Source organism: Anser anser (genome assembly GCF_964211835.1).
Source record: "Anser anser genome assembly, chromosome: 2".
Lineage (NCBI taxonomy): Eukaryota > Metazoa > Chordata > Aves > Anseriformes > Anatidae > Anser > Anser anser.
Window position 1 is genome coordinate 160,176,041 of NC_139721.1, and position 23,826 is coordinate 160,199,866.

Below are 23,826 nucleotides of genomic sequence, written 5' to 3' on the forward strand. Positions count from 1 at the left end.
AAGCCCTTCTGTCCCTGCTGCCCCGGCTGCGAGCGCCTGCTTAACCCTGCTGCTGCGGGGTTTTGCTTCCTGAGATTCCCTTGAGATGCTTTTTGGGGTGGAGTCGGCACCCCGCTGGCGGGAGAAACCCCCTTGTTTCCCTTCACCAGCTCAGGGAGCCACGGCTTGGCTGCTTGTGGGGAATCCACCGGAGTCCCAAGCCTGTTTTCTCCCCGCGCTCGCTGCATTTGAGGTCGCCCTGCTGGGGTTTTTGGGGTCCAGGCGGTGAGCGGTGCCTGCCGGGAGCACCCCGGTGCAGGGTGAGGTTGGCGCAGCGCAGCCACGCTGCCCGGGGAGGGTTAACAGGAACACGGCCCCGGGAGCTGCGGGCTGAAAAAGGAACTTAAAACCCCAAAGGCTGCACGGATCCCAGCGTGGGGCCCGGCTCCCAAGCTCCGGCTTCCCCGCGCCCTCCTTCAGCAAAGGGCTTTGGGGTGGAAAGGGGGTGAGGGAGCCTCAGCCCGCCCCCACCCTTTTGGGGCCGCCTCCCCCAGCTCAGATAACATCAGGGCGCCCACATCTCTTCCCTTCTCTTCCTCCTGCGTGTGGAGGCGCAGGAGCTGCTAAGGTCGGGGCAGTCGGGTCGCACCGTGCCTCACCCTAAAACCTTTTAGGGACGCCCACGTAGCCCGGAGCTTCTGGTGTTGGGGTTTGGGTTCCGAACCAGGGCAGGGCACCCCCCTTTTTGGGGCTGGGGGGCTTTGCCCACCGAGGCAGTGCTGGCAGCGGAGCAGCTGGCCCTTCAGGTTCAGGTCCCTCCCCGAGCAGCAGTTAACTACACGTCCTGCCCAGCGAGGCGTGCAGAGATCATGATTCAGAGCTTGAAATGCGAGGTGGGACGAAGGGCTTTGGAGGAATAACCTGACTTACCGGAGTTTGGTAATCCCTCGTCGCTGTTTGCCTGACGCTGTTTACACTTCGCTACCGAGACGAGCTCAGAGAGCGAGAACACAGCCAGGGCCATGAGCCCGGAACAAACCTGCGCTCCTGCTGGAGCTGGGCAGAGCAGCCGCGGCACTCAGCGAGCCTCCGTGACAGGGCTGTAGGGGACTGGAGAAGGCAGGAGGGCAGCCCTAGGGCCGGAGCGGACTGTGGAAGGGAAAAATGAAAGAGTTTTTGGGGACAAAGTCTGCCTCCTTAAAAGCAGATCATCCCCAGAGCCTATTATTAAGGAAGAAGCTGCTGTGGGAGGCGATGGGGCTGCTCAAGAAGCTTGGCAGATGCCCTCCAGGGACTCGAGAAGCAGCAGATCACCACCAAACACCAGGACACACAGGGCTGCTGCCCGCTTCTTCACTTAAAAAAGAAAAAAGGAACTGGAACAATGCGTTATTTGGTAAATGTGAGCTCTTCAATTTTCACGGGACTTGTGAGGCGGTACTGGTTCAATTCAGCCCTCAGCAAAGCCTCACACCTACTGCTGCACAAAGGGGATACAAACCACCGTGCTACCAGCGCAAGTTTCATGAAACTTTTTATTCAACAAGTATTTCATTATGATTCTGCCAAGATGATCAAATGAACAGCAAGGCATAAAAAACATGAAATAGTTAAGAGATTTTATTCTAATAGCTTTAATTACAGTGCTTGTTTGTCGAAATGAAAACTGAAAACAAGTATACAAAACAGTTGATTACTAATCGTGTATTGAAAGCAATAAAGGTTTCCACAACACTAAACAAACCAGTTCTGATAGTTCCTCAAGTTAAAGTTTAACAGCTCCAGCTTCTTCAGTGTTTATCAAAATACAAAAGAAAAGTAAAGAGGTCTTTTTTTCTGATGGCAAATCTGAACCTTGCAGTATGAGGGATGCCAAGGGTTTTCACACATATACAGATATGGGATTGTTCCAAAATGGGATTGAATACTTCTAGAGTGGAATGACTCTCCTAACTCTCATGCTTTTTTTTTTTCCCCTAGACACTATACATAGATGTTTGGTGTTTTTCATGGCAATTCTTACTTAAGTACAGTACTTTCCGACTATAGAGCTTAGGACTAGTACAGGCTGTGCTTTCTGTGGAAAAGTTTGCCTTCTGGAGTGGTTTACACACAAGAAAAAGTACAAAACACTTTTTGACAAATACGACAGGCTAAAAAATGTGACTTCCAGAAATTATTCAAGTTCAATGGAAGTGGTAAATCTCACCTGAACCAAAAGTCAGAAGTTTAGCGTGAGTCTGCGCGCTCAGCTAAACCAGGTCTGACAAATCTTTTAAACGAGCAGGAACAAATGTGAGCACATAGGATGAGCTACAGAAAGCGCCAGAGATCTGTTAGTTACGACCTGTGTTTTAACCAGATGAAGCCAGCCGGGTGTCAATCGCTGCTTCACCGGTTCCAAAGAATCAAGAGTCACCGCATTAGAGCTAGAACAGCAGAAGCTATGTCAAACCTTTGTGTGTTGAAGTGTTTTTACTTTTCCTCGACTATTTTAAAAAAAATACAGAATTCAGGTTAAAAACCAGCCACCAAAATGGATCTCACAGATCTCACAACCCAACCGGGATAGTATTCAGCTCTACTGCACGAGGACCACTGGCAACCCTTATGGTAATCCACTTAATCCCTTCCAAGTACTAAACAGTGAGTTGATTCTTTACAATAAAAAAAGCTGAGTAATATTGCATAGGAGTACCAGAAACTGCCTCATTGGAAACAAAAACTATTTACATTAAATAAGAAACCTAACTGTTTTCAGGCTTGGATTTGCCACATTTACAGCATGATGCAATATATACTGTGACAAAAGAAATGAAAACAGCTTCCGGCACTCAATACCACAAAGTAGCACAGTTTGCCACATTAGAGTAAAGCGAAGGGCGAATAGGAGGAAATAAGAGGGAGGGGTGGAAAAAGAGGGAAGAGGAAGGTTTACGGTTTCATTTCTGGTTTCGGAGCTGATTGGACAACCAGTCCAGTCCTTCATAGAGACCGTCTCCGCTAGTGGCACAGGTTGCCTGGATATACCAGTTCCTGTGACGAAGAGAATGCAGTCCAAGTTTGTCTGTGATTTCCGCTGCATTCATGGCGTTCGGCAGGTCCTGGGGGAAGGAAGAAGAGTCATTTTCTCTCCTAGCACCAGAGGAGGAACGCCCACCTTCCTAACAATTTGATCATCAGCTTTAAATCCATTAAAAAAAAAAAAAAGCTAAGGCTTCTCAATTTAACTGTCAGAAAACCCCAGATAATCAATTTTATATTGAAGCTATTTTGCCTATACCAAAGTTTTCAAAGGTTTAAAAACACAGTCAGGAGCGCTGCTGGTAACATCGCCAAACATTGCCTTCAGAAAACAGAAGCAAACTGGCTGATGCTTGGCTCAAGCCATCGGGCCCTTCTGATCCGCCCCCAGCCTGCTTACAGCTCACAGCCCTTTCATTCACTTTCCACTCAGGAAGTGTTTTCTGCAACTGCAGTAATGATTTAACCTCAGCTTTTATCACAAAGTACTCGGCTGAGTACTGCTTCTGTTTATAGTCCACCTTTCCTGTTCCTAGAAAAGGCTCGCATGGCTTTCTCACCCGTCACATCCGAGCCTGCACAAGCGACGGAGCAGCACGCTCTTCCCTCTGTAAGCTCACTTACAGAAGGCGCCCTGCAGATACGCACGGAGGAGTTTGAGAGGGTTGGTTGTCTTCAGCAAAGCTGAACGGACACTTACTGAGCGTATCTATTACGCTGAAAACACAGATTTGAGTTCACTCACGGATACGTCGCGTGCTTTCGGGGTTTCTTACAGAAAGAAACCTTCCTCGGGCATACCTGTTTGTTAGCAAACACTAATAAAACGGCATCTCTAAGCTCATCTTCTGCCAACATTCTCATGAGCTCTTCTCTGGCCTCGTTCACTCGTTCTCTGTCATTACTGTCAACCACAAAAATCAAACCTAGGAGCAAGCAAATAGCGAGAATAAGCACACAACAAATACTATTGCCAAATGACACCTGCTGCTGGAGATCACAGCTAAGCTTTGAAGGAGGAGTAATGCAGAACAATATACCTGAAAAAACACAGTTTGTATTATTGTAATCTCGTGTCTGAGAGAAAGCCTGCTGTTGTGGAGAGCTGGTGAAAGCGAGCAGCTCGTCGTGTTTGCATTTTCGGAGCTCGTGTGCTTGCTTCATCTACGTAACCACTCGATACTTTCCAATGAGTAGCAACTCTTGAAATCCTGTGACAGGGCTCTAATGCATGCACGCTATCAAGGCGCAGCAGTGGAAGAAGTGACAAGCTCTCAGCTCACGGGGCTGTTGAAGTTTGTAGGAAATGACAAGCAGTAAAGGCTGCTTTGAAGTGCAGGCTGAGAGCTACGATGCATACAGAAGAAGAGCAGAAATTGTGAATTCTGATGGACAAGATTGGTTTCTACATTCCTTTCCACCCCCCTTTAAACAAGCACGAGCTTAATGTAAGAGCCACATGGCACACAAACACGCCCTGTTGTAACATGTACTCCCCACCACCCCAAGAAACTGGCAAGATTATTATAGTACAGACAGTAGAAATTTTATATCCTGGAAACCTGTGATTGAAGTGTCAGGACTCACCTTGTGTGTTCTGGAAATAATGGCGCCAGAGCGGTCTGATCTTATCCTGGCCGCCTACATCCCACACTGTGAAGCTAATGTTCTTGTATTCTACCGTTTCCACGTTGAAACCTAAAACAGAAATTGTGGCAAAGTCTCGATTAAACATCGGTGGCCTGTACCTATTTTATTTACCAAGTCACACTCAGTGTCGTTACTAAAAATGTTAAACTTTAGATCTACTTTAAGCAAGCAGTCTCAAAGTGCATCCCTCGTAACAGAGGGATGGGGGTTCCCTACAACTTCTGCCCTTACCACCACCCCTGCCCCAATTAGACTAATGAACTTAACAGCTGGGCTGCTGCCCGAGCAGCTGCAAAATGCACAGCAAACATGTCAAAAAGCAACCCCAGGCTGAGGAGAACAAATAATGCAAGGCTCAGATCCACAGTTCTCAGCCGACTACCCAAGGCCACGGCGTGCCTAGCAGAAGGCATGCAGACCAACCTGCTGCGGCCCATGAAGGGTCATTCCCCAAGGGACTAAAGGGAGGGAATGGAGGAAACAAAAAAAAAAAACATCAAAACCAGTGTAATCTCCTCCCATGCCGGAAAATTTGGCAGAGATTTGTTCATAGCATGGCTTTAGCCATGTTTGTCTGACAGGGCGCAGCACCAAGTCCCTTACATCAAGGGGTGCAGCACTACATCCTTTACATCAGGGCTGACAGTGGGATAAGGCACTGCTGCAAACAACAGGACCCAAACCTCAACGCAAGCATTTAAATAAACGTAAAAGTCTTACCTATAGTGGGAATAGTAGTTACTATTTCACCAAGTTTAAGTTTGTACAAAATAGTAGTCTTTCCTGCAGCATCCAGACCAACCATGAGGATACGCATTTCTTTTTTGCCAAAAAGGCCTTTGAAGAGGTTTGCAAAAATATTTCCCATGGTTGAGATATGTTTTCACTGGCCAGTGAAGTCTAGAGAAAGAGACCACAGTATCACTCGTGAGTTACCGACGGCGTGCTCTGAGCGGGGCACAGTCAGCCACCAAAAGAGCACCAGGCCATACAAACCCCGACGGGTACCCCGACCAGAGCACAGGGTTTGTTCCCCCACACTGAAGCAACGCAAGACAACAAACAGGTAAACCAAAACTTAGCCCTCATAAAATGATGCGGCTCTGAGTGCTTTAAAGCTTTCAAATGTTCTTTCAGGGATTTTAGTATTAAATTATTAGTTCTCTAACTTGTTTTGTACCATTCCTGTTGGCTTAACTTGTTTTGTTCCATTGCTGTTGGCTTTCAACACAACTGCCCATGTCAGATACTTTGTCTCCCTGTTAAGGCGTAATTTGAGGTGTCACCGTAAACTTTTTGTAATTGTCCTGCAGTTAAATGAAGTTTTCAATGTGTTCTTCTCTTCTCCCTGTTTAGTTGCACCTTCTTTGAGAAGGAAACTCAGAGTACAGCTTGGATTCGCTCCTACTCACACAGTTTCCTTCCTCCTGAACCCTGAGGAAATGCCCTGTGAACACAATGTAAGCACCATTACTTTCATTAACACCAACGACCTTCTTTACCAAATCCGTGGGTTTTGACACTTAACTCCCAACATGAAGTACTTTAAAAGAGCCAGGTTAGAAACGGATGCTTCTTTCTTCACTTTGGATCTCAGAATGTCCCAAGTTGGAAGGGACCCCCAAGGATCATCAAGTCCAGCTCCTGGGGCCCCAAAGGGCCACCCCAAAATCAGACCACGTGTCCAAGCGCCCTGTCCCAGCTCTTTTTCTTGCTCGCAAGCAACTGATGCCACCAGGAGCTCCCTGGCTAGGCACTGAGACACCGCCGCTCCCTGCCAGCAGCCACTGAGCCCCTGGGACGATGGGTCCACCCTTACCACCACTTCTCCACCCCAAACCTTGCCCCTGTTGAGTTTGAACCACCCAGAGCTGTCACTCTGCTCGCCCAAGAGGAGAAAATCAGCCCAAAAGCTTCACAGCCAGACGTAGCCGGGACATTACACACTTTTTGTGCTGCTTAGTATAAAAAGCCGGATGTAAGTTTGAAGAGAACGGACCGAGCCCAACTGAAAACGCAAGCTTCAGGCAGCACGGGCACACAGAGCCAAGCCGTGCAACGTCCAAGGGCTGGGCTTCCTGTAAACCAAGGCAGAATTTAAGGAGTAACACGAGTGCTGAACCTGCTCCTGAAGCTACTCCGTGCTCACTGCGTGCTTGAAACAGAATTCTTACTGAAGCGTATCTCACAGCGTATCTGTGTGAGACAATTAAACAATACTGAACTGAAAAGTGCTCTCCAGACCAAAATCTTGCCTTTTTCTTTCTAGCCCTGTGCTGCTGATTTCCCAAGGCTGGCTTCCTCGCTCAGTGCTGGGGAAGGCCCGCGCAGTTCTGCCCCTCGCAGGGAGTTTGCTGGAAACAATTTTTAACCCCAAAGTTAAGCCAGTGCCACGAAGTGAGTCACATGCCTCAGCACAAAGCAGCCTCACAGCGAGGTCCAGAGTCCACTCCAAAGTTCCTGAATGACATCAAACACCGACTTGCTGGAGGAACTCAAGTCAGATTCATTTATTTTATGTGACTGAAGTTCAGCAGGATCGAGACTTTAGAACTAAGCTCCTCTCTAAACCAGACAGGGCAGCCTGTGGGTGAAAAGTTTAGAAGTAAAATTTCGGTATTAAACCATTTCCGTCATATTTCTGAAGCACGATGGGGAATGTTCACCTGCCACTTCAATCTGTGGAAGTTATATAAACAGGAAAGTTCAGGAGGAAGCAGAGAAGGCAGCTCTGCTCGAGTCCCTGTTTATCCAAGCCGCTCACACAGCGGCGAACCTCCCTGCCCAGCAGCTCTCGCTGGGCTGGGGGAGGAGGCTGCAAGCTTTCCTCTGCTCCCGCTGCCTCTATCTGCTGCTTTATCTGGAAAGCAATAGTCAGGGCTGAACCCTTACCTGTTACCGGAGCTCCCATAACCCACCAGAACTAGTTTGAGGGCTTTTGTTGGAAGGCAGCCTCGTAAACCCTGTGATAGATTTTTTTTTTTTTCTTCAGCGTGCTTAAAAGCATTGTAGGTTATTAAACGCCGTGGATCAACAGCAGCCACCAGGGAAGGAGCAAATCCTGGCGGTTACCTCCATCTCTTTCCACCCTCGGAGAAGCCGCAGCCTGTGCTGACCGAGCTGTGCACGGAACGAGCCCCACCGGCTTCTGCCCCCCAGCAGAACATTGCAGGGAGCCCCCGTGCAGAGCACCCCGAGGTGCTGCGGGTCCCACCCGGTACCTTTTGGATGCTGCTGGGGCAGAGGAGGAGCCCATCCTCCCCAACAGCAGGACCGTCCTCTGCCCGTGTTTGTCCGCTGCCACAGGAAAGGAAACCTTTTGCTCCTTCCTATGCCTCCGGACACGACACCCCTCCTGGGACGCCGTCCCTGCCAGAATTTGTCACTTCGTACCACGAGCAAAAGCCCCTTGAGTTCCTTCCTCCTCCTCGAGGACATCCTCAGCCACACCAGCACCAGATCCCGACCCGCCGTCGCCAGGGCTCTGCTTTTCAACAGCGTGAGCACCACGGCAGAGCCCACAGCTGGGCCGGAGCTGCTTCCCACCACAGCTCAGCCGAGGGACAGCGCGAGCACTTCCAGCATACCCCAGAGCACAGTCTGCTTCGTTTCAGCCCGTTGGTTGGGCCAGAAGAACATACACACACTGAAGATACGGGGAAATTCAAGACCCTGGTAGGTTTACCGAGCGATCCTGTCGCTTTTCAGGCACCTTCAAACATTTCCCATCTGTAAAGACTTGCCAAAATATTACCTGTATTCTATACACAAAAATAACTTTCGCTTTTCCTTAAATATTGTGAATAATTGCTGAACGTTGTTTTAGAGGCTCAACAAGCCCAATGAAAAGCCTGGAAACGTGACAAGGAGCCTACTGCTTGCGAGCTGCTTACAGTTTGTGAGCACATCTTCGGAAGAGGTCTCCGAGCGGCTGCCGGAGCAGGCAGCCCGGTGCCTGTTAGAGCGACGCAGCCCGTGGTAAGAGCTTGAATTTGCCTTTATTAATTGCAGGGGGGTTAAATAAAAGCTCTGAGGAGCATCTGAAGACCGAAGATCATTCGACATTTAATCTCCTGTAGCAGTTTGCACTAAACCACACATTAATGCCTTTCAGTGCTGTTTTATTCAGAGCGCTTCTCCCACGGAGCCAGAGCCGCAGCCCACGGGGTCACCGCACGGTATGGGAAGCGCAGCTGCATGGCCACAGCTCTGCTTCATCTCAGCTCTACACCTCTGGAAAAAAGCTTTTTCAGCACACGTAGGTTAAATTTCACGAAGCCAGGAGTTAGGGCGAATGCCAGGGTTATAGCATCCTTTCAACACACCGTAAGGGACAGAAGTCAGGGGTTGTTTCGTTAGGCAAAGGACAGTATAGAAACATTTACGTACATGGTATGTACCAACGCTTACCACAGAAGGCTTCCAAAGCAGAAAAAATAATGCTCAACACTGCCAGCAGCACGAAAAAAGCTGCTTCACGCGGTCATTTTGGCACCCTGGTCTCTGCAGCTGATGAACACCAGCGACAACGAAGATCAGGCAAGACAAGCTCAATTCTCTGGCACATGGAGGTGCGGAAGGCAAACCCCTAAAACCTCCCTCCCGAGGACGTTTCCATCTTTTTTCGGTGCCCCTTTCCACGAGGGGCAGCCATGGCATCGCAAAGCTGGACCCACTCATAGCGCTAACCCTAAAGCCCACCTAAAAACCTGTGCAGCAGAGAGGGGACGCTACAGATACAGGGTTATAAAAAACTGTCCCCTGGCAGCTTGCATGGACAGGGATTAGTGGGTGATGGTGGTGGGAGCGGGGCGGCTGGCCCAGATGACCTCGGAGGGCTTTTCCAGCCTTACCGATTCTTTCTGGACCTCGTTCTGTTTGCTGAGGGGCCTGTGGCAAGAAACGCTGGTGCGCTGACAGAGGCGGCCCGTTTGCCATCCCAAACACATCTCCATTTCGAGGAGACCGCTTGCCACTGGGCTAACCATTAGCTCCATCTCTAACTGAAAGAAAAAATAACCAAACCCGTCATTCCTGAACTGGGATCAACACAAACTGATCACATCAGTCACAGGAAAATAAAATTCGAGTTGTTACTTCACAGAAATATCAATTTAAAAGCCAGCCAGGTTTTACTAGCTGGCCAGTATCATCTTTGCTGCTTTATCACATTTTAGAAGATGCTAAAAGCTCAGCACGCAAAAAGCAGCAAAATATTAGACACTAAACATCACCACAGCCACGTGTAAAGGGGAGGTGAGAAAACTTGTTAAAAAAAATCTGCTTGAGCAGCTGTTGCTGGCGTTACACATGAGAACAGGTGAAGAACTTCAACCGAAGTGCAGATGAACTCAGCAGCTTGTTCCTTACAACACTAAGTGCGATTTAATCACATGAGAAGCGAGCCAAGGAGGAACAAACCCTTGCTGGAGGTTTAGGATTGACCTGGGCCCACAGCACCTCAGCCCTGCAGGCACAGGTAGCTACGTACGGCTGGGGTCTTAAAGCCTGGAGCTATTTCTTTACAGATTTAAGTCCTCTGTCGCTGAAGATTTTGATAAACTTTTTGATCAACCCCCGTTTGCACACAGCCAGGGTGGCCCCGTACCCAACCGTTCACCTCCAGTCGTATCCAGCTATTTTTAGGCGCTGTTTGCTGGCCCTCCACACGTGATGACCCGAGGGAAAGATGACCAAGTGTCAACAGGAGCCCTGTTAACGGGGCCTTAACACCGGAATTTGGCTTCGGTGCTTTGGGTTCCTCAAGACCATGCTCAGATCAGCAGGCACCAAGCAGAAGACAGAGGCGCAGCTAACGAGTCTGCTGGCTTCTTCCATCAACGGGGCGTTATCTGGAACTCAAATATCACCAGAAGTCCCCGCGCCTTCACAGCCATACCCATTAAAACCACGGGAGTGTTTAAGGGACCCCAACCACTGCAAAGGTTTCCCCCACCACATATTGGCGGTGCTTCTGCCAAGCATGAAATGGAACCGATGTCCCCAGGGGGCACAAATTTGGTGTTTGTCTGTCAGAGCAGCTTAGTGGAGGATACATACACCGGAGCACCACCTAAAATAAAAGTTAAGGGCCTGTAACCGTGCTGCCATGCTGAGGCACCGCTGAATTTGGCCTCCAAAGGCTTGAACTGATCAGCTAAAGGCGGCCTTTGGGGCCATGACCATTTCCTACACACCACAAGAACTCGCTCCTGAAGGAGGGGTTGGAATAAAAGAAAAAATCTGGAGCAAGCCAGAGGGCAGGTCACAAACCAAACCAGCCCCGTCACCTTACGCTCACCTTGATGTAGGGAACGAGCTACTTCTGTTGCACAGCAAAATCTCAACCTGCTTTAAGGAATCACACACGACTCAAAAGCACGCAAACCAACACCCAGGAGAAAACACATCCGGCCCGAAAAATATTTTCTTGAAGGCACAGCCAGGCGCTGTTCATGGTTTTGGATAAAGCGCATCCATCACCTCCCCGCAGACTGCTCAGGAAATAAGGTGGTGCCAACAGCGTGTTCGTGACACCCCAATTTGATCCTGCCTTCACACTCCCCCGTTAAACGGCGGGCGTGCTGCTGGGGGAGCGAGCATTACAAAGCATTTCTCCGCCGACAAGCTCTGCACGGTTTAAGGCCGAACCGTTCACAAGTTTAAAAACCTTCGGTGCGAAGCTAAACAACCCGTTACTCCTTCCTAGCAGCCGGGCAGTAAGTCAACATTTATATTAGAAATGGCAAGAACTCACAGGAGAGCCCCGGTAATGAAATCGGCTTTTGGTTTGGGGGAAAATGTCAAAGCAGAGCCTACGCAGCTAGTTAGGTACGAGATCAGCGTGAGAGCTGCGTTAGACGTGGTTCGTTAGAACTGAAACATCAGCAGAAGCAGCACCACGGTCCTCCAACGTCTGCATGTGCTAGGAAGAAGAAACAAAAATGGATACTTGCAAGCAGAAAGAAAAATATGCTGAATAACAGAAAAAAACAGCTGCTGTAGTAGGAAGCTGATTATAAACTTCTTTACTCATCAGTTAAGGAAAGGGAGTAACAGCAGAGGACGGCGCTAGCTCTAACACAGCCTCTACGGCATCCCAGCAGCAAAAGTTCTGACAGATTTCCAGAAGGAATCGAACCGTTCCTTCGAAGAAAAAGCGAACTCGTGCTCACCAACCTTACCCACTGTAAGGAAATATTGATTCCTGGGATTTCAGGCTGCTGAAACCCGCAAGAATTCCAGCATGAAAGTCCCTCCTGGCACATCCCAGCAGCTTTTATATCTGAACTGGTCTTTTCTTATTAAAAGAAAGGGCTTTCTTTAAACTACAGCACTGCAATTTCAGCTGGAACCTCGTGTTGTGAGCTTCTCCTTTCACAAATTCAGGTAATCGATAGTTTATCTGATAATCGCGCCTCGGTGAGATGTATGAATGCTGCTTGAAGCTGATTTTTAACCCACGTACCAGGAGCGCAACACGACGAGCTGGACGAGGACACGAATCCAGCCCCTACCCTGCCCTGCCTCTCAGCACTGGCGCAGAACTTCTGCCCAGTCCCCCTCCAGCTCCGGATTGTATTTCACCAGCAGGCAACCTCCAAAATCGTGCCTCAGCCCCCTGGGGAGCGCCCTCCCTCCAGGTGTTTGCACTGTAACCCTACTCCAGGCTCTGAAGGCACGATCCAGCAGCGATGGTGTCTGCCACAAGCCGCTGGAGCAGGAGAGGCTGTTTGGAGCGGGGATGACATCTGCTTGAGTCACTTCTACACCTGGTGCGCTACCGCAGCGGAGGAGTCGGTAAACTCGGCGAACCACGGGAGTGTAAGAGGCTCAAGCGAGGCAAGTTTCCTCACCCTTTCACCCAACGTCATGACCACAACAGACAAAGCAGTCCAACAGGGTTCTCGGGCACTGCTGATGCGTTTTAAACGTAGGAAACATGCAGCATCACCCCAGCCTCCTAAACTTTGTTTCAAAGGATCCCTTCCTTTCTCTATCTGTACGACTGTACTTGTTTTGACAAGTTGATTACAAAATCCAGGAACAAAAGCCAAGAAGCAATCCTCTAGTTCAGCTGGAGTTCCTTTTTTTTTTTCCCTACATAAATGCTGCAAATCAGTAGCAAAAATAGTAATAACCACATTGCCAAACGACCTTGAACAAAAACTCTGACTCTGTTTCTTTCCCTGAAAAATAAGGTTAATGGAATATGCTGCAAGGGGGTTTTGTCAGCCTCCCTGCTTGCAAAACAAAGTTCAAAGTATTAGATAAACAGTTCACATTTTAGTTATTGACCAAGCCATATTTCCAAACAAGCCCTCTGGATACAACTCTAATCAACCTGTGGAATTTGCTTTGGCAGGAGCCTCGCAGCACAGCAGCAAGGTCAATGTCAAACACAACATTTGGGCAGTTTTATGACCTGGCTGAGTTTTGTCACACTGTAATGGGGCAAATGATGAAGAGGTTCCTGTTCCTTGCCTATCCCTTTGTCAGACGGAGGCTATCAGCCCAAAGCATCACATTTACTGCTTACAGAAACATCATACGGTATTTTTAAATCATTTTAAAAGTATTTTAAATAATATCCTCGCACTGGGAGCTGCTATGCCATGGAAAAGTGATCTCCCAGACCTTCAAACCCAAGCACTGGATGTCCACCACTTTCCTCCAGGCTGCAGACTCCTTCCCGTCACCCCAACGCCCAGCTCAGCAGCCAGCCCCCTCAGAGCACAACCTCCCTCCGCCGAGCTTCCCCCGAGCTCGCTCCATCGCTCCATCCATCCATCCATCCCCCCCTCCCCGGCCCCACCTCTCCGAGGCCCCTCCGAAGAAGAGGAAGGGGAGGCAAAGCTCCTTCGGGCGGGGCCGGAATGCGGGAGCGTGGGGCAGGCAGGAAGGCCCGGTTAATCCCTCCGGTAGGGGGAGCGGCGAGGCGGTTCCCCCTTCCCTTTGGCTCCCCAGAGAGAAAAAGAGGAGGAAAAAAAGAGAAAAGGGAAGAAAAGGAGGAAAGGGGGGAGGGGGAGGAGGAGGAGGGAGGGAGGGGGGCACTACAACGGCCGGGGGCAGCTCCGGGCCCTGCCCCGCCGCTCCCCGGGCCCAGCCCCGCGGCCTGGCTGCGGAACCTGGCGCCGGGGCCGTGAGGGAAGCAGGGGAGGGAGGCCAGAAGCGGCCCCGCCGCCCCCCGCCGAAGCCGTGAGGGAACGAAGGGTGCGCGGCCTGCGGCGGCCCCGCCGCCCCCCCCTCAACGCCCAGGCCTCAGGCCGCTCAGGCCGCAGCCGCGGACGGGAGGCGGCCGCGGTCGGGAAAGGGGGGGAGGAAAAATAGAAGGGAAGGGAAGCCGAGGGGCCGTCGGGGACCCACCGGGGAAGGCCGGCGCTGCCGCGGGCGCTGCGCTCGCTGTCCCCGGGCCGTGCCGCTCGGAGCCGCCCGCCCTGCGCCGCTCGCCGCCCAGGCACACAAGATGGCGGCGCTCGGCGGCCACGTCAGTGCCAGCCCCGCGCGGGGCACGACGGGAGAAGCGGCGGGGCCACGCCCCCTCCCCGCGGAGGTAATGGGGAGGGGCGGGGCTTGGGGGCGGAGACACGCCCACCACGTGGCCACGCCCACTGGGGCGTCGTGGCCACGCCCACCACGTGGCCACGCCCCCTCCGGCTCCGGGGCGTGGGTGGGTGCGGTGGGGGTGGGGCTGGGGGGGGAGAGGGGAGGGGGGAAAGGGGGGGAAAAGGAGGAAAAGGGGGAAAAGGGGGAAAAGAGAGAAAAGGGGAAAAAGGAGGAAAAGGGGAAAAAGGGGGGGAAGGGGGAAAAAAGGTGGAGAAGGGGGAAGAAGAGGGAAAAGGGGGAAAAGGGGGAAAAGGGGAAAAAAGGGAGAAGTGGGGAAAAGGGAGAAAAGGGGGAAAAAAGGGGAAAAGGGGGGAAGGGGGAAAAAGGGGAAGAGGGGAAAAAGGTGGAAAAGGGGGAAGAAGAGGGAAAAGGGGAAAAAAAGGAAAAAAGGGGAGAAAAGGGGGGAAAAGGAGAAATGGGGAAAGAGGGGGAAAGGGGGAAAAAGGGGAAGAGGGGAAAACGTGGGAAAAGGGGGAAAAAGGTGGAAAAGGGGAAAAAGAGGGAAAGGAAGGAAAAGGGGGGAATAGGGAAAAAAGGGCAAGGGGGGAAAAAGGGGAAAAAAGGGAGAAGTGGGGAAAAGGGGGAAAAAAGGGGAAAGGAGGGAAAAGGGAAAGGAGGAAAAAAGGGGGGGGAAAAGGAGAAAATGGGGAAAGAGGGGGAAAGGGGAAAAAAGGGGAAGAGGGGGAAAACGTGGGAAAAGTGGGGAAAAAGTGGAAAAGGGGGAAGAAGAGGGAAAGGAGGGAAAAGGGGGGGAAGGGAGAAAGGGAAAAGGGAGAAAATGGTGGAAAGGGGAAAAAAGGGGAGAAGGGGGAAAAGAGAGAAGTGGGGAAAAGGGTGAAAAAGGGAGAAAATGGTGGAAAAGGGGAAAAAAGGAGTAAAAGGGGGAAAAGCGAAAAAGGGGAAAAAGAAAGTGCATAAAAAGGGTAAAGGGGGAAAAGGGGGAAAGGGAAAGGGGAGAAAAGGGGGAAAGGGGAAAAAGTGGGAAAAGGGAGAAAAGGGGGAAAAAGGGGGGAAAGGAGGAAAAGGGGCAAAAAGGGGGAAAAGGGAGAAAATGGGGAAAAAGGAGAAAAAATGGAGAGAAGGGGGGAAAATTAGAAAAAGAGGGCTGCTGTGGCAGTGCATGCCTGCTGTATGGGGCCTGCTGTGTTCATCCTTTACGGTGCCCTGCGCAGGCCGTGCAGCTCCGGGTGGGGACACCCCGGGACGGTGACGCCGCCACCTCCCCGGGCAACCCGTCCCAACGCCTGACTGCTCTTTCTGAGCAGAAATGTCTCCTCGTTTCCAACCTGAACCTCCCCTGGCGCAGCTCGACAGGGCCGGGATGGGGCTGAAAGGCAGCGCAATGAGGTCGGGCTGCGGGTTGCTGCCTTGCCCCGAGCTCTCGCCTCTGTGCCCTCACCTTCTGCTGCTCAGGGACGTGCTTGAGGCTTGGGCGCGCATCCAAAAGCTGCCCTTGCACCCTGCCGTGGGGGCTAAAAAGAAAAATATATATATATATATATATTTTCACCTTAACAATACGCAGATGGGCAGGAGGGAATGGGAACGCAGGGATTTTTTCTTCTTAACTCCCCATGGAAAATAAAATTCACGTGGCTTGAGAGCTCAGGAGGTTGGTGTAGCCAAATGCATGCTGCAACGTCAGGATGATTTCCTTTCTGTTTTGGGTAACCTCAAGGGAAACCGAGGTCGTGTGCTGTCCCAGGTTGACTTCTCAATAATTCCTTTATTAAAGACAGGCAGAGGAGTTCTGAAAGGCAGCAGGAAGCCACAAAAATAAGATTTCAAGATTCAAGATTTTCCCCCAGCGGTCCCAGGAAACGAGCACCTCAGAGCCCTCCATTCACCTGTCAAATGGGGCTGAAATGGTGTGGCAGCCAAAAACCTTACATGAGGGAGGACAGAGGGCCAAAGCCTCTTTCCCTAAAAAAAAAAAATGAAAAAATCAGGTGGTGCAGGAGAGGGCGATGGCAACGGTGGTGCTGGAAAAGCAAAGCCATGAGGAGAAAACAAAGATATTTATTTTTTTTTTCCACTGTCCTGGAAGATGACCTGCCTGAAACGGGGCCACCAGGAGGATTTAAGGAAGGGAAAACCCAAGCAGTGAGCAGCTTGCCATCCGCGTGTGACGAGTGCCAGGCTGCAGATGGCCCCGTCCCCTCGGCGCAGGCGCCGCGAGCCGCAGGGAGCCGCGTCCATCGGGAGCAGGCGCAGCATTGCCAGAGCATCGGGGCCCAAAATGTGACCGGGGGCTGAATCCTTCAGCAGCCCCCTTTGTTTCTTTATCCAGCAGCAAAACGATGTTCCCTGTTCCCACACGGGGCTTGGTTTTCCTCCCGATTAGCCCACCTACCTACTACTGCCTTCCAAACCACCTTTCCCATATGCACAACCTAAAGTGACAATAAAGGATGGCACTTCTATCACCAAACCTTTGAGACACAGTCCATATTTCCCATCCCACACCCACAGAGATTACTGCAAAGCTTTCACGAGCTTGCATTTGGCACATCCCATATGTGCTCAGCTCATATTTTTGTTCCTCGGGCTCCTTGCGGTCCCTGAGGCTGCACACTGAAACATCCCTGAACACCGCCGCTGCTGAACGGGGCCGGGGACCCAGTGCTGAAGGACGTGGAAAAAAAAAAAAGCCCCAGGTGCTCAAATCCCCCTTATATTTCTTGCCAAATTCTGCCGTCAGGAGAATTTCCTGGAAAAGGTTGAAAAGTTGCACCCCCGGGCAGCAAAACCCCACCGGTGCGCGTGCCCCCCATACCCAGCTCCCTCTACAAGCCGAGCACCCGCTTGTTTCACAGCTGGGTCCCCACGCCTGGACTCTGAACCAGATCAGGACGATGCTCTGCACTAAAAATAACCTTTTTTTTTTTTTTTTTTCACTTTCTGGTGGGTTATTTTTAACCCAGAGCAGCTTCTCGCTCTAACTCAACGCGGGGAGGAGGCGCTCGCCCCATCGCCTCTCGCCTGTCCCTGCAAAACCCCAGCCGATGGAGGGGGTCAGACTAGGCAGGGCGCATGGCTTTTGGGGTTTAATTCATCCTTCTCCTCCCTGAGCGAGCCCGCGCCTTGCAGAGATTCCCCAAAGAGGAATTTGTCCCCTTCGGTCTGAGTCACGGCTGCTGTGATGCAAGCTGAGCGCTCTGCCCGGTGACTCACGGCGTTTGGAGGAAGAAGGAGGCTTCTTTCTGCTGCCGGCAGGGCAGGAGTGTTGGAACCTTATTTTTCCGTGAAAAGGCAGTTTTGGGAGAAGGACAAAATGGAGAGGAGTTCCCTGGGGGGCCCCGAGAGCTGGGTGCTCTCAGGGTGTCTTTTTCCACACGAAAACCGTTGGGGCTGTTCAGTTTTCCTCCCCGCCGGCAGCCTCGGATGACGCATCTGCTGCGGAGCTACGCCCTGTTCTCCTGGCTTTGGGGGAAAAATCATAAAAAAAAAAAAAAAAGTATGTAAAAGGCGAATTTTCTGAGGTTATAAAAATATCACCCCCAGTCACGCAGTGCTTGCTTGAGCGATGCTTTTCCTTTGGCATCTGCCCCAGGAAAAAAAACACTGTGGGTAGGGCTTGCTTTAACTCCAGGTCCCCCAAAGAAATCTTTTCCCCCAGTGTGGGCACCTTGTTTTTTTATCGAGATATTATTGAGATATTGCTAGTGCTTGATTATCTTCTGCTGGTGTCCGATAGTGGTGGTGAGAGCAGGTCCTTCTGAGGAGGTGGCAGTGATGTCCAGCCAGAAAATCCCTCCCAGTGGTGATGGCAAAATCATTTTGGGGTATTTTGGGGTGATGCTGGGGTAGGCCCCCGTGTTGTTCTGCTCTCTGCTCTCTGCTCTGCAAGGCCGTGTTACTGGGTCGGGGATGTCTCACCTTTGAGTCTCATGTTGGGGTGAGAATCACACTTACAGGAGCTGAGAAATTACTCCCCAACAGCTATTTGCTACCTTACCTACTAAAAAAATAATGAGCGCTCTTTGCATTTGGAGGCCTGGGATCACCTAACAGTGGGGCTGGGCTGTCGAAAAGCCTCGGATCTACCACACTTTGCCATCCTGGAAGGTGGAAATGAAGAGAAAAGCAAGCAGAACTCTAAATGGTCCCCTCAACGGGCAGCAGAAGAACAAGAGCTTGCAGCAAGAGCTTGCATTTTGCCAAGGTTTCTCCCTGGCAGAAGGACCCACGCACCTGAGAGCATCTCAGATGTGGGGAAATGGAAGCGGATCAGCTCTCCGCCTATGACACCGACTCCCTCGGGATGGTGGGCAAATGACTGCAGCTCTCTCTGCCTTTTTTTTTTTTTTTCTCCTTATTTCAGAAATAGCTACACTTCGTGACTCGGGGACGTGCAGTGCAACCTGCCGGGGAGCAGAGCTTTGTGTAATGCTCGTGTTGCTAATTTTTAGTGCTGCCACTGACACCTCTGGATAATGCTCTCAGCTGCATGTGCAAGGGGGTGATGCCTCGCTGAGCAGCCTTGTGATGTCTTTTGGTATGTGGGGAGGATGGGTTAGGTAGGATAAGTTGGTTCTTCTGCTGTCATTTATCCATCCCCCCTCCCTTCAGCTGCTGCAGGCAGATGTCCCTGCTGAGCCAGTCCTTCTGCTCTTGCTCAGGTCAGTGGAGATAAAGGGGAGTGATTCACCTGCCCTGCTCCAGACATCAGCTCCAGGAGGTCTCCATCACCTACCAACAACCATCCCTACCATCGCCTCTCCATCCAGCATCCCCAGGAAGGCTCTGGGGAAGATGTCCATGACCAGCCTCGGGTGATGGGTGAGGCTTTGCCATGCCCCCTGTATCATTTAGACCCCAAGCACTTGATTTGCTCAGCATTCAGGCTGGAAAACACGCTCCAGCAGGATGCTTTGCCTGGGAAATGCTTTGCAACCTGCTCAGCCTGCACCTGAAACTCAAAAGCTGTGGTTGAGAGGTGCTGCTGGCTGTGCCTTCTCCACAGAGCACTTTAAATATAGAGGTGCTACCATCGACACCGAGTACATCTGATAACATTTTGGGCACCTGCAGTGGCAGCAGAAACATATTCCTGAGCGTGCACCTGGGGTATCTTCACACACTGCCACTGTCCTCCTTTTTGCTCCTTTTTTAGGCAGTCAGACCTCCCTGTGAAGGGCACGAGGTGTTAGCAGATGAGCCGAATTCACCAGTATGTCAGCTGGGTGTGTGCAGGAGATGCTGTGGCAACAGCATCCCAAATGCTCAGAGTTGTGTCTCAGCTGAGCCTGGAGCCTGCTTAGTGTTTAGGAGTGTGCAGCAGTATTGTTACTGGACCCAGAAGGGCCTCCTGTCTGGGACTTGAGCAGCAGAGACTCAAGTCCTGATAATGGCATTGGTTGGTGCTGTAAACAGTCTTTCCATCCACCTTCTCCAGTTCTGGGTTTGCTCTGTGGCAGCGTTTTAAAGTTGAAGATGAGGTACCAGTGGTGCAGTCAGAGACCTGCTGCTGGAAATGAGGCTGCAGCGTGTCCAGATCTGTGGGGCCCAGATCACAGGATCACAGATCCATAGAACTGTAGAAGCACACCATGGTTTGGGTTGGAAGGGACCTTAAATATCACCCAATCCCACCCCCTGCCATGGGCAGGGACCCCTCCCACCAGCCCAGGCTGCCCCCAGCCCCATCCAGCCTGGCCTTGGGCACTGCCAGGGATGGGGCAGCCACAGCTCCTGGGGGCAGCCTGGGCCAGGGCCTCACCGCCCTCTGAGTGAAGAATTCCTTCCTCATATTTAATCTAAATCAACAGTTTTTAGTTTCAAGCCATTACTCTTGTCCTATCCTTTCAACCCCGACCAAGAGTCCCTCCCCAGCTCTCCTGCAGCCCCCTTTAGGCCCTGGCAGGCCGCTGTGAGGTCTCCCCAGAGCCTTCTCCTCTCCAGGCTGAACAACCCCAACTCCCTCAGCCTGGCTCCACAGCAGGGGTGCTCCAGCATCTGAGCATCCTCGTGGCCTCCTCTGGACAAACACAGTTGCCTCTGGCCTTAGGGTGTCCCTGGAGCCAGCCATGCCACACCAGTGCTGCCAGTCCCTCCAAACCAGTAACGTGGCAGGTCCACGCGATTACTTGTGGTGTGAAGTATTTAATGGGATCAACTCCTGAGGTCGGTTTGGTCTCCCTGGAATCCTTGAGTCTCCTGTATGAATATATTAGCTCCTGTGACCTGGATAACTTGGGGCTGCTGTGAGGATTGAAAATACGCTCTAATGGGGAGTCCTGTGAAGATCCCACAGCCTGCCCCACAGACACTGGCTCCCTGAGCTGGGGACATCCCTCCAGGCACTGCAGGGCCCAGAAGCGCAAGGAGACCGAGCTGCGGCCTCACAGCACGTGTGGGACTGGGGCTTCCTAAAGCTTTGCCAGAAGGAAGAGTTACGGCCACCTGGGGGAGGCTGTAGGCCTCAGTTTAAGTCTCTAGGCCGCTGCTGGTGCAGCTTTGCCCATGAAGACTGTACGCTCTGCAAAGGAGGATCTCAGGGGAGATGCTGTCCCAGTGTAAAGGCAAAAGACAGAAGCTTTAAAATGTCCCATTTGGAGAGCTGTGTTCAATTGTATGGAGCTCCGTCAGGGAAAGCTGTCTGCCCACCACATTTTAATGGCCATGCACAGGAAACCATGATTTTAAATGCTGAGCTGCAATATGTCACCTCTAGCGGCACAATGCCCCCAAATCCCTTTGTCTGCTAGCAAAACTACCACCTCTGAAACACCAATATTGTGTTCTGCCACCCCTGGCTTCTTCCAAAATCATCCCAGTTAATTAGCTGTAACAGCGAGTGCCCCAGCTCTCCATCTCAAGTCGCTTGGCTACAAAGATCTACAAGAAAATGTCACACCAGAGGTATCAAGGTTATTATCAGTTTTTGTTTTTTTTTGTTTTTTTTTTTTCCTGGATGGGAATGAAATTTCAGCTGTTCTCCATCATCAAAACCTCATTAAGTCGCGCAGCCACTAATTGATATGCCCCAACCTGACAACTTGCGTCAAAGGGGAAGGCAGCGGCCGCCCTGGGACCCGCCGATCAATGTCACAGCCGTCCCAGGCCCGCGCTGAACTTTGACCGCCTGCAAGAATGACGGCGATTGTTTCAGCTGCGAGGAGAAAGATGGAAACCCGCCTAATTATAACATCAATGTCAGGTCACATACCCTCACCGGACACCTGCGGGATGAGAAAAAAAGCAGACGGCGGCTCTTGGGGTCCGGCTTGTGTGAAACTACTCGAGTTGTCGGGGCTGCTCTGGGATGTCCAGGCTGAAAAGCTTCACCTTGAGGAGTTTTGTTCATCCAGCAACTGTTTTGTAGAAGTATGGAGATACAAATTGCAGAAAAATTGCAATATGAATGACAGCAGGAGTGAGAAGTGACGATATGCAAGGGAAATCCTGGGCCTTGCAGCAAGGTTTGCAAGGCAGATGGGTTTGGGGTCGGTGCAAGGAGGCTGCTGGAGGAAGGACTGCAGAGAAGGTTTTGGGGTCAGTAATAAGGTATGGTATGGGAAGGGAGGTATAAAGGCGGCAAGTGCCTAAATCACTGCAGGATGGGATCATTTCATTTCGTTTTGCCAGCTGTCCCCAGCCATGTTCATTCCCTGCTCCCTTTTACAGTCACTGCAGAGAACCATTGATCTGAGGGTGTAATTCATCCATCTTTCAGACACCTGAGATGACCGCTGGACCAGAGACCTCCAGAGGAGCCTTCAGCCTTCAGTTGGGTGCTGTTGTCTTCATTTAATCAAATCTCCTTGCATGGCAGGAGAAAGATGAGCAGGGCTAGAGGTGAGAGGTCCTGGGCTGATGTTCTCCACCTGGCATTATGCAAAGATCAGGTGAGGCTTGGGGGGGGTCTCATAGCTTTCCCCAAGGAAAGCTTCATCTCAGACCTTGGAGCCACACTGTCCCTTCTGTGGAGGTGGCTTGCCTGTTCCCCATGCACCTTTTCGGTCTCAACCTCCTGCATTACCAAACAGGTCCCAAAACCTGCAGCAGGTTTTCTACCTGGTGAATGGGTTTTCCTGGCCTAGACCCTGCAATGTAACAGGTCCCCACGAGTTTTTAAACTTTATCACAGTTTTGGCACTGTCTCAATAAGCCCAGAACTGGGGAGTTTTCCCCCTTCTTGCCCTGAGCACGGAGAGAGCAGGGTCTGTGAGGATGGTATGAACATGATGGGATCACACAGCAGTCTCCAACACTTGCTTGGAGCACAGCAGACCTCACTTGTGCAATGGATCACAAATTTTTCCTCTGGCCCAAGGCAAATCTGCTGAAGTCAAAGACAGTCTGACCTCAGTGGAGGGGCTGGGCTTGCAATACAGAGAAGAAATTGAGGAAACAACTGCTCCCAAGGTCCCATTTGCTGAAATTCAAGTGTAAATTAAATTGATTTAAGCTCCTGGCTTGTATGGCCCAGTAGTGCCTGAGCGATCCTCCATTTAACTGCAGGCAAGGGCATCCTTGCTGCAGGATGATATTTGGGCTAAAAGTTCACAGGGGTCCACTGAGTTCATGGAAGGGAAAGCCCATCGCGGACTCTTAATCCAGCTGTGGCTCTGGGCAACCCTGGCAGAAGCGGTTGGAGATTGGGCTGGATCTTGTGGTTGGGTCGGGCTTGGCCAGCCCTGGAGTAGCTGTAATGTCCATGGGTAGCCTCGTGTGGTACCTACGACCTCACAAATGAGGACTTTAGGAGGTCTTAGTTAGGGGATCATCTGCAAGACCTCTTGCCCAAGATGTCATGGGGGCACAACAGCAGGGCAAGGACTTGATCTACCACCTCCCAGGCGTGTCCTTTTTATTCCCCCCAGGACACGGGGAAAAAACCTGTGCTGACTCCGTGCTACGATCAACCTGCCCTCCAGGTTTTCACCATCCCTTGGGCAGACGCCCCTTTATTTCAGTTATTCCTTTACATTTGCAGCATGTGCACCGCACTTATCTCTAGGGAAACAGCTGTGACTTATCCTTGAGAATTAGATTGCAATTAACATTTAAGCCCATACCCACGACGCGGTTACAGAGGCGATATAATGAATCAGCCTTTTAATAAGCTCTGTAACCTTTGAAAACTCACCCGGGTGGGAGCTGGGCACGCGCGTGTGCCAGCAGATAACGCGTGGCTGATGCCGGCGCTGTCGAAATGGCTCCACCCTCCCCTGATCTGCCGAGCAGCATCCGAGGAGCACGTGCTGCCCACTAATGAGAGCTGATGCTGTGAAAATAAACCAAAAGAGAGGCTCGTTTCCTGATTTATTCTGCAGGCACTGATACAAGGCGGCTGTGTGGGCTTGCTCCTGGGGGTTAGCTCATGGTGATGTGACATAGAAAGGCTGGAGGGGAATATCTGCCCCTTGCTGTCACCGTGTGAGAGGCAGGCATAGGAAAAATGGGGAAAAAAGTGGAGATTTGGGGGTCCTCAGTGTGGAAAACGGTGGATGCAGGACAGCTCTCCTAACCTGTTTGCAGCCAGGCCCCAGCTTCTGAAGCTGCACATCTCTGGAGGTGTGAAATCTGTAATTATAATCCAGCTGAGGCACTTGAGCTATT

At 51.3% G+C, this 23,826-nt stretch overlaps 1 protein-coding gene across 1 annotated transcript; it reads right to left on the minus strand.

The window, feature by feature from the left end:
- Positions 1-1,496: 1,496 nt before the first annotated feature.
- ARF1 (ARF GTPase 1) lies at positions 1,497-14,195 on the minus strand. The gene is made up of 5 exons (XM_083823744.1): positions 14,020-14,195; positions 5,374-5,553; positions 4,591-4,701; positions 3,805-3,929; positions 1,497-3,083 (listed from the first exon to the last, which is right to left on the minus strand). Exons 2-5 carry the CDS (start codon positions 5,519-5,521, stop codon positions 2,922-2,924), a joined length of 546 nt encoding a protein of 181 aa, XP_083679870.1. The 5' UTR covers positions 5,522-5,553; positions 14,020-14,195; the 3' UTR covers positions 1,497-2,921.
- Positions 14,196-23,826: the final 9,631 nt, after the last annotated feature.

Coding starts and splice junctions, on each gene's coding strand:
- ARF1 (XM_083823744.1), bottom strand. CDS start 5,521: ATGGGAAATATTTTTGCAAACCTCTTCAAAGGCCTTTTTGGCAAAAAA. Junction 4,702..5,373: donor AACTACTATTCCCACTATAG/GTAAGACTTTTA, acceptor TTTCTGTTTTAG/GTTTCAACGTGGAAACGGTA. Junction 3,930..4,590: donor TTATTTCCAGAACACACAAG/GTGAGTCCTGAC, acceptor GCTTGCTCCTAG/GTTTGATTTTTGTGGTTGAC.